Source organism: Bos grunniens, chromosome 12, assembly GCF_055505025.1.
Source record: "Bos grunniens cultivar Pamir isolate PY7600 chromosome 12, Bosgru_T2T1.0, whole genome shotgun sequence".
Lineage (NCBI taxonomy): Eukaryota > Metazoa > Chordata > Mammalia > Artiodactyla > Bovidae > Bos > Bos grunniens.
Genome location: NC_141176.1, coordinates 22,986,329 through 22,999,682, shown reverse-complemented (window position 1 = coordinate 22,999,682; position 13,354 = coordinate 22,986,329). Strand labels below are relative to the sequence as shown.

Below are 13,354 nucleotides of genomic sequence, written 5' to 3'. Positions count from 1 at the left end.
CCCTCTAGTATTCTTGGTTGGGAAATCCCATGGACAGAGGAACCTGGAGGGCTACAGTCCTTAGGGTTGCAGAGAGTTGGACACAGCTGAAAACGCACTCGTTGCTTTTAACAGAAGGAAGAATGTAGAGGATTGAATATTCTATTTTATTCTATGATACACCAGATATGGCTTTAATAAATGCCATATTATATTTTGATAAAGTCACAGTGAACAATATGGTGTGACTTCCACCTATTTCAGAAACTAAAGAGCCAGAAAGCTTTAAAAAAAAAACCAAAGCGGGAGACAGGGAAATTGATGAGGCTTTTCTTTCAACTGCTACTTGGAAGGTAAGAATGTCCACATTTTACACTTCAGCATGGTTCTTCTGTGGTTATGTAAAAATGCTTTACTCTTTTATATATAAGTCTTTGTTCTCTCACTAAATTAAAATATTTAGGTCAGAGCCTGTCTCTAATTCTTTCAGTGTCTATTATCATAAGGCGTTTAGTATACATAAATACCTTTACATTTTCACTAAAATAAAACCTTTATTTTATCTTCAATAAAATTTTATCTTTATCTTCAATAAAATTGTTACATATAAATATTATACATACACATATTAAAATAAATACATATATAAAACCTACATCTCTGATGACGCTTACCTGAATATTCGTTTTTAACTGCTGGAAAATATTGAACTGTTTAAAAGTATTGATTTCTAGCCCTTAACTTAAAATTTATAGTTAGCCTTATAAAAGAATAATAGGTGAATATTAAAAAGCATATAAATTGCTTTAAACATCTTTAAATTTTACAGTAATTTTCCTGTCTTCATCCTACTATATTTCTAATTTCCAAATTAGTTATGACCAACCTAGGTAGCAGATTGAAAAGCAGAGACATTACTTTGCCAACAAAGGTCCGTCTAGTCAAGGCTATGGTTTTTCCAGTGGTCATGTATGGATGTGAGAGTTGGACTGTGAAGAAAGCTGAGCGCCGAAGATGCTTTTGAACTGTGCTGTTGGAGAAGACTCTTGAGAGTCCCTTAGACTGCAAGGAAATCCAACCAGTCCATTCTGAAGGAGATTAGCCCTGGGATTTCTTTGGAAGGAATGATGCTGAAGCTGAAACTCCAGTACTTTGGGCACCTCATGCGAAGAGTTGACTCATTGGAAAAGACTCTGATGCTGGGAGGGATTGGGGGCAGGAGGAGAAGGGACGACAGAGGATGAGATGGCTGGATGGCATCACTGACTCTATGGACGTGAGTCTGAGTGAACTCCGGGAGTTGGTGATGGACAGGGAGGCCCGGCGTGCTGCGATTCATGGGTTGGACACGACTGAGCGACTGAACTGAACTGAACTTTTATTACAATGGCAAATTCAGAGAAGTACAAATAAACACAGAAAAGTGGGCCCCCTACCTTAATGTACTCAGTTAATATATTCAGTAACACATGAGGGAGATTAGAAAATGTCAGTCTGTTTGGAAAGGTACAAAATGAAACGTGCAAATCTGTCTGCCAAAGGAATGCCATCCTAAAAAAGAAAAAAAAAAGCCCAAATTTACACGTACGGGTATTTCACACACACGGTGATCACACTACACACACTGTAACGCATCTTGCTTTTTTCACATACTGTATTTAGGAATTCTTTGCGCATCCACATTTAAATCTCCTTCATAGCGGAAAAATGGCTGCACAGTATTAAGTGAACTTAACTAGAATTAGCTTTAACTGAACATATTTGCCCAGGCACAGGTCTCAGTATATGTAAGTCTAGCTCAGACTTTCACAGATTGAGGATTACGAAATCTCTTTAATCCCATAAATCGTAATACCCCAGCTCTACACCTGATTTGAATTTCAGTCCACTTTGCAAACGCAGTCTCACGTGAGTCTCCTCCTCCCAGCCTGAAGTCTTGCTCCGCCTCCCTCGATTTCTCCACCCGCCCCGACCAGCTTCCTAGGAGCCAGGCTGAACAGGAGGGGACGGGGCACAGCCGTCCGAGGGCGCATGCGCGGCCTAGGCAGCGCATGCGTGCTACGTGGCTACTGGCGCGTCCCTTTCCTGGGCTGAGGTGGCCGGCGCCTGTCCAGGGACGGGACGCCAGGCGCTATGGCCGAGGGCAGCGGGGAAGTAGTCGTAGTGCCCGCGACTGGGGCTGCCAACGGCCTCAATAATGGGGCCGGCGGGACCTCGGCGCAGACCAGCAACCCGCTGTCGCGGAAACTGCGTAAGATCCTGGACACCCGGCTGGACAACGACAAGGTGAGCGGGGCTGGAGGGGCCGAGGGTCGCGCATCCCTGGGAGCCGGAGTCGGGGGGTGGTCGTCTGTGCGGCGACCTCGCGCTTGTCCCTTGTCTTCGCCTCGAGGTGGGCACCCAAGGCCCGCGGGACCCCTCAGGCTGCGTTGCCGACGTGGGGCAGGTGAGAAGGGGGAAGCCGAGGAGACCCTGGAAAAACGAAGTTTCCAGGGTGTACCTCTATTTATTTAAAACGGTTCCTCGAAGATTCTGGGTCTGGACGGCAAACGGTGGAAGAGGGGTTCTCCCTGACCCCGACAGGTGTTGATCGTGCCTTAACGGCATAAAGAAAAAAAATGTAGAAGTGAGAGTTTTATAGGTAAATGTGTAGACACCTGACAGTAAGGTATCGATAAGAATTTGTGTGTAAAAGATAACATTATACTATGATGAGTTAGAAAGATGGTCCACATTATACTATGACTAAGAAAGGTGGTCTTTAGGACCACCACTTATTAGATATAACCAGCAAACTGGTGCATTTTGGTTTAAGTCCCTTAACTTCTCTAAGCTGATGTTAAATCTCTTAATTGGGAATACCGCAAGTTACTTTCTCAGGGTTGTTGCGAGGGTTCAATGAGAGAAACCAGGTGAAATGGTCAGCACAGCGCTGCAGGAGTTGTTTCTTGTTAATTCTCAATAAATGTTCATTTTATACAGTTTATTAAGGGTTTAAAGTGTCTGTTATTGACATGAATCTTCTCTTTTAATACAGCTGCTCTGGTAAATTAACATTATTTCTTTTTTACTCATGAGAAAAATAAGGTATGGAGAGAGGGTCTCTGGGTTAAGACATATATCTAGTAACTGGCGAGCTGTCCTTTGCCCCCTAGTCTGTGCTATTTTGTTCATTTAGCGTTTACTGACCACTCATTTAGCCTCGACTCCAGGACGTATCAAGGCTGTGTTCCAAAAAAAGAAATAGCTTTATTTTATCTATTTTTTGCCATAAATATTTATAGCTATTTTTTCTGTCTCTTAAATATTAAACTGAATTTAAATAGCCTTACAGTTTTTTTCATTCCAGCCTTTTTAAAAATTGAAGTATAGTTGATTTGCAATATAGTGTTAGTTTTAGGTGAGCAACCAAATGTGTCCAGTGTTTTTATGATAACGTAATCAAAACATGGAAAGTCCAGCCTGTTTGAACATGTATTAGTTCAGGTGTAGGAATTTCTGTCTGTAGGATTTAGGGTGTTATTGGACACAATGGGCTTGGTCCTCTGCCCTCTCTACCCATGTTCTCTCTGTTAAAGACCTCTTTTAGTCTCATAGCTTTTTAAATAGTAAAAAGCATGATGATGCTGTAATTTCTAACCCTGTTCCTGACATCTCTACCAAGCTCCAGTTGTCTACGTGACACCTCCAGTTGGCTACCTGATCCATATCACACAGATAGCATGGCCAGAATTCTTGATTTTCCTCCAAACTGGTTCTCTTCCCCTGTTAGTAAAGAACATCACCATTTACCCTTCATGCAAGAAGCATATAAGTGTTTTTTTTATTCCTGTTGTTTTCTTTTCCCGCACATCTCACATCCAATTCATTACAAATCCTATAGGCTCAATCTTGAAAAATATATTCTAATTTTTTTTGGAGTATCTCTTTTTTTATCTGCTTAAACCATCTTGGGCTAAGCCACTGGCCACTGTCAAATCTTGCTTGAATTATTTTGGTTCAGAAGTCATGTCAGAGAGGCCTTCCTCTCTTAAGTCTAAGTTCGGCTCCCAGTTATTCAGTTCCCAGCCTAGAAGCTACCGTTAGTACTTATTTTTTAGATAAGCCTTCCAGAGTTGGTTTATGCAGGTGCCAGTAAATATGCATGTACTGTACATAGTCCTTTTTTTTTTTAACACTTGTTTTCACTTACTTATATCTTGAAGCTCACGCTATGTAAGTACATACAGAATTTCCACTTCTTTTCAATGGCTGCATCACAGTCTCTTTAACCAAGCCTTTTTAGATGAACATTAAGGTTCTTTCTAATCTTTGCAATTTCAAACAATCCTGCAATGAATAACCTTGTATATATGTCACGATTCACAAGTAAATATGTCCTTACTGTGTTTCAGAAATAAGTTTGCTGTTCAGTACTGTGAAGGTCTTCCGGTATTTTTTGGATTGTGTAATGGAAATAAATTCTTGGGAAATGATTTCAGTAAGTTTTTGCTTAAGATTAGAAAAACATTTGAAAATTGGTCCCAATAATATTCTTTTATTATCAATTATGTAGGACATGTTGGAAGCTCTTAAGGCACTGTCAACCTTTTTTGTTGAAAACAGTTTGCGGACTCGAAGAAATTTACGTGGAGATATCGAACGCAGAAGTTTAGCCATCAATGAAGAGTTTGTAAGCATTTTCAAGGAAGTGAAAGAAGTATGTAAACTCTTTTCATTTAGCATTTATTGAGCGCTTACTGTATGCTTGGCTTTGTGCTAAGTTTTTTTATGAATAGAGTTGATACGCTTGCTATTTGTGTACCATGTTCAAATAAAAAATTTAACTATTAACAATTCCTTCAGCAGCATCATTCTTTGGATTGGTGTGATTTCTAAATCCATAACCTCCACAAATGCTGCGTCTTAGAATGTTGAAATATTTGGGAAATTCTTTTACAAATTTTAGCATTTTAAACAGAAACAAAAAACCATTTCTCTGAGTGATTTTCCAGTAGAAATAGTCTCTTGTTGAATACATCTCCCTTGGATAACTATTTTTCCCCTGGAGATTAATAGGGACCGAGTAACCTTATTGCATCTTAAATTATGAAATTTTCAGATTAATTGCAATCAGTTACTTCAGCTAATAAATAATTATTCATTATATTTGGGTGAGCAGTCTACTCACCATAGGGTGAAAATGAATTTTGTTTATTATGTTATAAATTACATTAAATTAGAGTAATATTACATAGTTAATATTTCTATGGGAGTTGTATGGAAGTGTCATACATGGTACCAGTGAGTGCTTAATAAACACAAGGCTATTTTTTTTTTAAGATTTATTGTTTGTTTGTTTGTGGCTGCCCTGGGTCTTCGTGGCTGCGCTGGGTCTTCATGCTTCACGTGGGCTTTCTCTAGCTGCGATGAGTAGGAGCTACTCTGCATCAGTGTACAGGTTCTAGGTGCTCAGGCTTCAGTAGTCGTGGTGCATGAGATTAGTTGTTCTGCTGCATGTGGGATCTTCCCAGACCAGGGATTGAACCCCGTTTCCCCTGCACTGGCAGGCAGATTCTTAACCATAGACCACCAGGCAAGTCCAGTGTAGACTGTTTTTAACTGTGCAGTAGTGTTTCATTGGCTGAAGTCTAATAATCTGAAAGGTTAAAAGGAAAGTTTGGTAGTGTTCATAAAACTAGGGAGGGATAGTAGTGATGAGCACATCTAAAGTGTACTCTTTTAAACACCATTTCCCACTGAAAAGAAGTACCAAAGCGAGGAAGCCATAAAAGACCACTGGGAAGTGTGAAAAGGACTATGGAGCTAAGTTAAGGGGTTTCCACTGGTCAAAGATAGGATGATTTGAGGATCAGTAAAAATGACTGCAGTGGACTGAAGCTCGTCAAGCATATTTATGTCCATGAGGGATACTACATTATTTACAAGTCAGATTCATTCAGTGTACTGGAGTGCATGCTTCGTCCCTCAGTCGTGTCCAACTCTTTGCAGCCCATGGACTGTAGCCCGCCAGGCTCCTCTGTCCATGGGATTTTCCAAGCAAGAATACTGGAATGGGTTGCCATTTGTTAAAGTAAATATTAGAAATAAGTTTTTCTTGACCTAGTTGGCTAATAATATAGTGCTAGTCTCATTAGATTATACAGTGAGATTTAAGGAAATAGATTAGTTTGCCTATTTGTACCTGTTTGCTGTTGCTGATATTAATTGCTATTTTGAAATCATTCTTTTATTCACTTCAAAGCTGTTTAGGATAAACAGTAAAGGTCAGAAATAGAACTATTACTTATGATTCTATTACACAAAAATAACCTGTCAGTATTTTATTGTGTGGCCCTTCAGGACTTTTCCTGTGTTCTTCTGCACACATATATGTGTATTTTTTCTGAAAAAAACAAACAAACAAACATGGGGAGGTGTTGTATGTGTTTTATGAGCCCTTTTTTAGCCTTATATAGACATTTTTCCATAATAACACACACACACATAGATACTATCATTGTTAATGGATGCACAGATTTCCTTTGTGTGGTTGGAAATGGTTCACACTTGCCATTTGTTTTAGGCAACTCTGTGTTGATCATCTCTTACATATATTGTTGCACATTTATTTGATTAATTTCTTAGGATAAATTCTTAGTATGAGAATGTGAATAAACACGTATTCATATTCTTAAAAATTTTCCATTTTCCTATTGTCAGACCCTTTCTAAAAAGAAATATGCTAGTTTTTTAAAATATCTTTTCATATTCTAGACGTTATTCTTTTAATCATTTTCAGTCTTAAATACAGAATCTTTTGTCATGCTTTGGCAAAAGAATATCATGGAACAAAAATAAAGATTTGGCTAAGATAAGAGAAATTGCTTTAACTATACCTAATACTTTAACTATATCTAATGTTACTTTTTTCCTTTTCAGGAACTTGAAAGCATACATGAAGATGTTCAAGCAATGAGCAGCTGTTGTCAAGATATGACAAGTCGCCTACAGGTCCGGTATAATGACTGCATTGTAGCCTAGTTCCTGATAAGACAGTAAACTTTCAGAAATTGCTAGTTAAGTCCACAGAATGTGTGGATATCTGATACATCATGCCCTGTAGTAAGTTTGAATGTAAATTTTTAAAAATTATAACTCTCTTCGTGTTTCTTCAGTGATGGTTTGCTAATATTGTGTAGTTAACTCCAGAAACCTTTGTATTTTGATCTTGCCAGTATAGAGATAACTGTGTGAAGTTTTGATAAACTTTTGAATTCCATAATATTCCACAAATGCAGCACAAATAAATTCCTTAGTAGAAAGCCTTAGGAATACTTTCAGACTAAAGCTATGCCCAGTGAAGACCCAGCTTAATTATGATTTATACTCACTCTAAAAAATATCTCAGGAAAATGTCTCTAAGTGTAGGGCCGTTTATTAAAGCAGTCTAAACCCCTAGTTTGGCTGCAGAGTTAGCATTGATCTACATACTTCTGATTCACTTTATGCCTTTATGTCTCTACCTGTTTCCAACCACTGACTTGTTTCTCCTCTCGTTACTGACTGCCTTATTTTATAGGATTGCCCAGTTCAGGCCACTGAGAGAGAATCTCATTGGCTACACTTGTTGTTTGTTTCAGTTCACCTTATAAATGTTTTCCTAGTCTTTGAAATACCTTTTCATCAAGTTTTCATTCCTGATCCTTTCAGCTCTGGTTCAGGGGAGAGAGGATTGCTTAGTATGACTTAGTATGACTTGGTCAGGAATAGCACTCTGTCTTGTAGATGGGGCTATCTCTAATCTTCACTAGAACCCTCTATGAGGGGTATTTTTTGTATATTGAGTTATCATTGACTTAGCTTACAACTTCATTCAGAGATTCCCTGGTAGCTCAGCACAGCCATAACTGAAGCCATGTTTTCCATCCTTCAACTGGCCCTGCCAGTGCCTCTGTTTCACTAAAAAGCATCAGGAACTGTTAAATTCCATCATGGTGACACCTTTTTCTTTCTTGTAAGCCTTATGTATGTAGTATTATGTGTGTATTGAGAATTCTGAGTTCTTCTTTTTTAACATTTATTTATTTTTCTTTAGAGGATAATTACAATATTGTGTTGTTTTCTGCCTGAGTCAGTTCTTAAATGTAGTATGTGAGCCTTAAAACATCTGTTTCAATTTTTTGGGCCTTTTTTATATCTTTGTGTTCTGGAGTGTAATCTCATTTGCTGTTGAACTCCAGTAATTGGCAATGTTAGTTTTCTGAAGTATAATAGAATTGAAATGTGCTAATATTAGATATGTTTATAATTTTAGGCAGCAAAGGAACAGACTCAGGATTTAATAGTAAAAACCACTAAGCTTCAAGCTGAAAGGTAAGCTTTTCTTTATATAATCAATTCTTCATTAATTTGGAGATAATTCAAAAACTATAAATAACTTCAAAGCAGAGATAAAATAATCAAAAAAGTGATTCAAAAATGATACAAAATATGAGGTTTTAAGCTATTATCCAAGAGTAAAACAAATACAAACAGTGTTTAGGAACATTGATAGCTGGGACTGAGATTATACCTTTTTGGAAGTGATGATGTATTGTTCGTTTGCTGTATAATTCAAAACAAGCAGTAGATTTTTAAATTTTTTAGTAATTGTATTATGTTTTTTCACAATTGCCTTTCATTTTTAACTTAATGATTATGTACGCTGCTGCTGTCAAGGTACAGAACTGTTCTGCCACCACACGTCTCTTTCCCATTGGTGCATGGACCATGATGAGGAAAATTGCACACTATGCTGAAGAGATGGTTGGGTTCACAGAGCAGTCAACTCTAAGGAAAAGCAGGTGTTGAATTTCTGTATTCAGAACTAAGCATGTGCCTTGAGCATCAGATTAGAATGTTTTTAGTATCACAACACATCTTTTGTAAGTTTCCTTGCAGTTAGAGACCCACCTGTGAATTTTTCTCTTATGTTTTTGTTGGCTGACGTGAGAACAAGTGTGGATTCAATTGAAAATTATGTCTAAAACCAAGAGAGAAACATCACCAATCCTGTATACAAAGTTTATTCAAACCCTTTCTGCTGCTGCTGCTAAGTCGCTTCAGTCGTGTCCCACTCTGTGCAACCCCATACATGGCAGCCCACCAGGCTCCCCATCCCTGGGATTCTCCAGGCAAGAACACTGGAGTGGGTTGCCATTTCCTTTTCCAATGCATGAAAGTGAAAAGTGAAAGTGAAGTCGCTCAGTCGCGTCCGACTCTTTGCGACCCCATGGACTGCAGCCCACCAGGCTCCTCCGTCCATGGGATTTTCCAGGCAAGAGTACTGAAGTGGGGTGCCATTGCCTTCTCCTGGCCTGAGTTAAATCTTTGTCTTGCCATCTTTAGTATGTAGTACAATCTCCTGTAACTAATTGTTGGTTTGATTGAGTCTCTTTTCTACAAAGCTGAGCTCCTTGAGAAGTGACAGCCTCTTATTCTCTTTTTATGTCTCAGTGCAAAACACATTGTAGATTCAGTAAGTGATTTTGAGTGAATAAATATGAACTTTGTTTTTTAATATTGGTGAAATCACTATTTATTATGTATTTTTTTGGTCTCTTGGAAAGGCCCATCAGCCAGATTTCTCTCTGGTGAATGTTAATGTTTATCTTTGAGGTGTAGTATGTTATAGTGGAAAGGATGTAGACCTTGAAGAGCTGAATTCTAATCTAAATCTTAGGTAAGAGCTCGTTAGATTTTTAATCTTACATGAGTTCTTTGTTAACTCCCTCAGGCTCAGTTATCACATGTGAAAAAAAGGAATAATAAGCTACATTGCAGGGTTGTTGTGATGAATAAGTGATTTATATTGAGTGCTGAACACACTGCCTGACTTACCTCAAGGAGTACTACCCTCCATATCCCTCTCCGCTTTTTAAACAGAGATGTGTAGTCCATCTTGTTTCTTCATTGGCTTTGGCAACTAGAAACAGAAGCTATTCTGTACTTAATTAGATAGTTTTCCTCAGCTGTGTTGTTTATGTTCTCATTCTTTCTTATTTTTTAATAGGTTTTATTTTGATTGTGTTCTTTGCTATAAACCTATATCTTAGGTTTTGATATTACAGCTTACATAAAAATATAAAAGCAATTTATTTTGTCAGAACATATGTGATACATATTCTTTTATTGCCCTGTAAAAGGTTAGGAGAAGGCAAGAAAAAGTCACTTTTTTCTGCTTCTCCTTTCATTTACATGTGTGAAACTTGAAGAAAATTACAGTTAGATTAACTTGAACACCTAGATACAGCTGTTGTTAACAATGTGGTGTATTTTCTCTCAGTTAGTATGTGTGCATACTGAATTAACAGCTGACCCTTGAACAACACAGGTTTGAACTGCACAGGTCCACTTATATATGTGTTTTTTTTTTTTTTTGTAGTCCTACACAGTCCACAGTGGGTTGGAGCTTCTACTCCAGAGGGCTGGATGTAATATATGCAGATTTTCCTCTGTACAGGGTAGGGTAGGAGTCCCCAACCCACACATTATTCAAGGGTCAACTGTGCTAGATTCAGTTAAAACATAATGAAAAAGTAAACTAAAGAGATTAATTTTCCTTTGTGCCTGGTAAATTGACTGTGAAGATAGATCCAAAAGAAACTCCCAAAAGATTTTCATTGAAATGGTTAATTTGTATAGTCTCAAGGAATTTTATGAGGTGTTATCATTAATTTAAATCCGGTATGATAATGATTTGAGCTTCTAAAAGTATAAAACAAAACATGTTAAGGTAACTTGTAGATATCAGTACTTAATAAGATAATTAAGGACATAGGTTTTTTAAATCTGTATAGATTTAAGTAGGTGATTTACATTGTCATTTGAGAAAAATAGAGCATTACTGCCACCTGGAGGACTTTTTCTTTTTAGCTCTTGTCATTCGGCAGGAGCAGTTGACATTGTGAACTTAAACCTGGAAACCCAAGAGTCCAAACAAAACAAAGATGACATGCGTTGTTCTGTCTGTTCAGATACTGTTTGTTCAGTTTCATTTGAATATTTTGAAATTGGAGAATATTACTTCCCTGTGAATACTATTAATGAAACACTTTAATTTTATTTGTATATCTTCAAATCTAAAATCTAGAAGGCAGGAATGTTGAATTTCTGCTCGTGTGGTTTGTATTCCTGACTTGCCTTTTGATTGTGACGCAGCTCAGTCCTGCAGGTCCCTGCAGGTTGAATTGCAGACTCAAGTGTGCTTTTTCCTAATGGTCAGCTAGTCTAAGTTGGCTGCACTCAGGTAATATAATTTGAAAAGATGTTTTTTGTTTGTTATGATAGTGTGCAGAAAAAGTGGCTAAGACAAAAGAGAGGAGTGATTTTTTTTTTTTTTTTGGATTAATGAAGAATTACAAGATGAGTTCTTGGCTTCAATTTTTAACCTAAAGTAAATAGTAGGCTTGATTTTTGATTTGTTGTGTACTTCATGGACCAGCTTCAAAGGCTTAGAACTTTTTAGTGACTGAGAAGAAATTAATTGGCTTATGTCTCTCTCACAACTTTGTTACCATAAGGTGAACTATTCACATACATATAAGTGGCTAAGGATTTGTATTGCCTGTACCATTCATGAACTTATTTCCCCTTTTGCATAAAGGTTAGTCTGTGGCCTCTTACTGTGCCCTCTGCAGAGGTAGGACAATATCAGCTAATTGATCACCTACGTGCTTGATGAGCTGCTAGTATTTGAGGCAGAAATGAGGCTTCTGAAGATACTGAGACAGTTTCACGTCTTTGTCTTAAAAGTTATGAGAGAGGTAACTTGTTTTAAAGCTATGTAAAATGCATAATGTGCTTGATTTTCTGTTCCCTTTTTAAAAATATTACAGTCAAAGGTTAGAAATAAGAGCACAAGTGGCAGATGCCTTCTTATCCAAGTTCCAGCTGACTTCTGACGAAATGAGTCTTCTCCGAGGTACAAGAGAAGGACCCATCACTGAGGTACTTTGCTTTCTGTTGAAATCACTTAAAGCATAGCAGTTACAGATGTTATAGAGAAATCACTCTTTTCTAAGGCTTTATTTTACCACCTAAATTTTTTTTTTATTTAAAAATGTTTTTAAGCTTAGCAATTTAAGGTACAGATTTTAAATTATCTTATTTTTTTTAAAACAGTACGTGTACTTCTTTTTTGTTTTTTAGGAGTCAGAGTACAATAGGGCTTATAAGGAAAGCCTACATCACCTCATCACGTATTCCACTCCTTTCCATCTCTAAGTCCTTTGGCAACCATTTTCAATCTTGTTAATTGCTTCTTTTGTAGATTCTATATTCTGGACCTTTGGTGAAAAGGAGTATGCTTTGGATATCCATGTTAACTATTTGCTATGGATGAGCTACCATGGACTAAGTAATTAGCCTCTCTCTCCACGGCTCCTTTCCCTCCACACATACATGTTCTCTTTTCTTCTGCCTCACAGTGCAGTTATATGGCATGTTCTGTTTACACTGCAGTGATGTTGCAGTGATTACATGTTCTTTCTCTCACAACTTTTGGTCTTTCCTGAGATTAGAAACTTCTTACCTTGTCATCTGATTCTTTTCTGAACCCATGCCATTCTTTCTAAAACTTCAAAATGCTAAACAACAAGGAAAAGTATCATTTCTCTTTTTTCCCTCTTGAAAATACTCAGTTTTTCTTGAGAAGAATCCTTCAGTGTCCTAACTGGGAGGACCTGCAAACCTGTGCCTGGGGTCTGAGGGCAGGAAGAGTTCCTGAGGGGGCCCAGGGAGGGGGGCTTACTGAGTGACTCTTGATAGATGTCACCGTTATCTTACTGCCTGGGCTGGGATGGAACCCATCCCTTGAGTGTAGGGTGTTAAGTAGGTGAGAGAATTGTAGGTGCCTTACCTATTGGTATTTATTGCCCTTATAGTTTGAGGAACTTGGCGCATTTTAAATATGTGACATTGCACCTTCCCTCACCCCGCCTCAGCAGAAATAATCAACAGTATTAGGGATTTTAAAACATTAAAAAAGTTTTTTATTCATCAAAGAAAAATAACTCATCAACTGCTTTTCATGGTTGGAACACTATTGGTGGCTATCTGGAAACTAAGGCTCCAGTACCTTTTTCGAGAGGGAAGAAAAGCTGGGAGTTCAGCGTCAATCAGCTTGTGTATGTTTATACATTCAGCTTTGCATTCTGCTCCTGGATGAGGGGCAAGAAAGGGTTATATGGTAGACACATAAACCATCATCTCCTGTGGTGATGAAGCCATGCTGGGCTTTCTGTGTCTTAGATACGTAATACATAGCATGTTTTCCTTTATGTTATAATCTTCAGGTTTACATTACTCTTTCACAAAACTGTATACGTCTTGAAGACAGAGATTTTGTCTTTAT

The 13,354-nt window shown here is 37.8% G+C and overlaps 1 protein-coding gene across 1 annotated transcript in view; it reads left to right on the top strand.

Moving 5' to 3' along the window:
* The first annotated feature begins 2,066 nt into the window (after window positions 1-2,066).
* Window positions 2,067-13,354, top strand: part of COG6 (component of oligomeric golgi complex 6) — a 54,635-nt gene continuing 43,347 nt past the window's right edge. Inside the window, exons 1-5 of the mRNA XM_086329269.1 lie at window positions 2,067-2,265; window positions 4,535-4,678; window positions 6,901-6,972; window positions 8,276-8,334; window positions 11,838-11,949. Coding sequence (XP_086185395.1) covers window positions 2,113-2,265; window positions 4,535-4,678; window positions 6,901-6,972; window positions 8,276-8,334; window positions 11,838-11,949 — 540 coding nt within the window. The 5' untranslated portion in view covers window positions 2,067-2,112. The remainder of the gene's footprint in view (window positions 2,266-4,534; window positions 4,679-6,900; window positions 6,973-8,275; window positions 8,335-11,837; window positions 11,950-13,354) is intronic.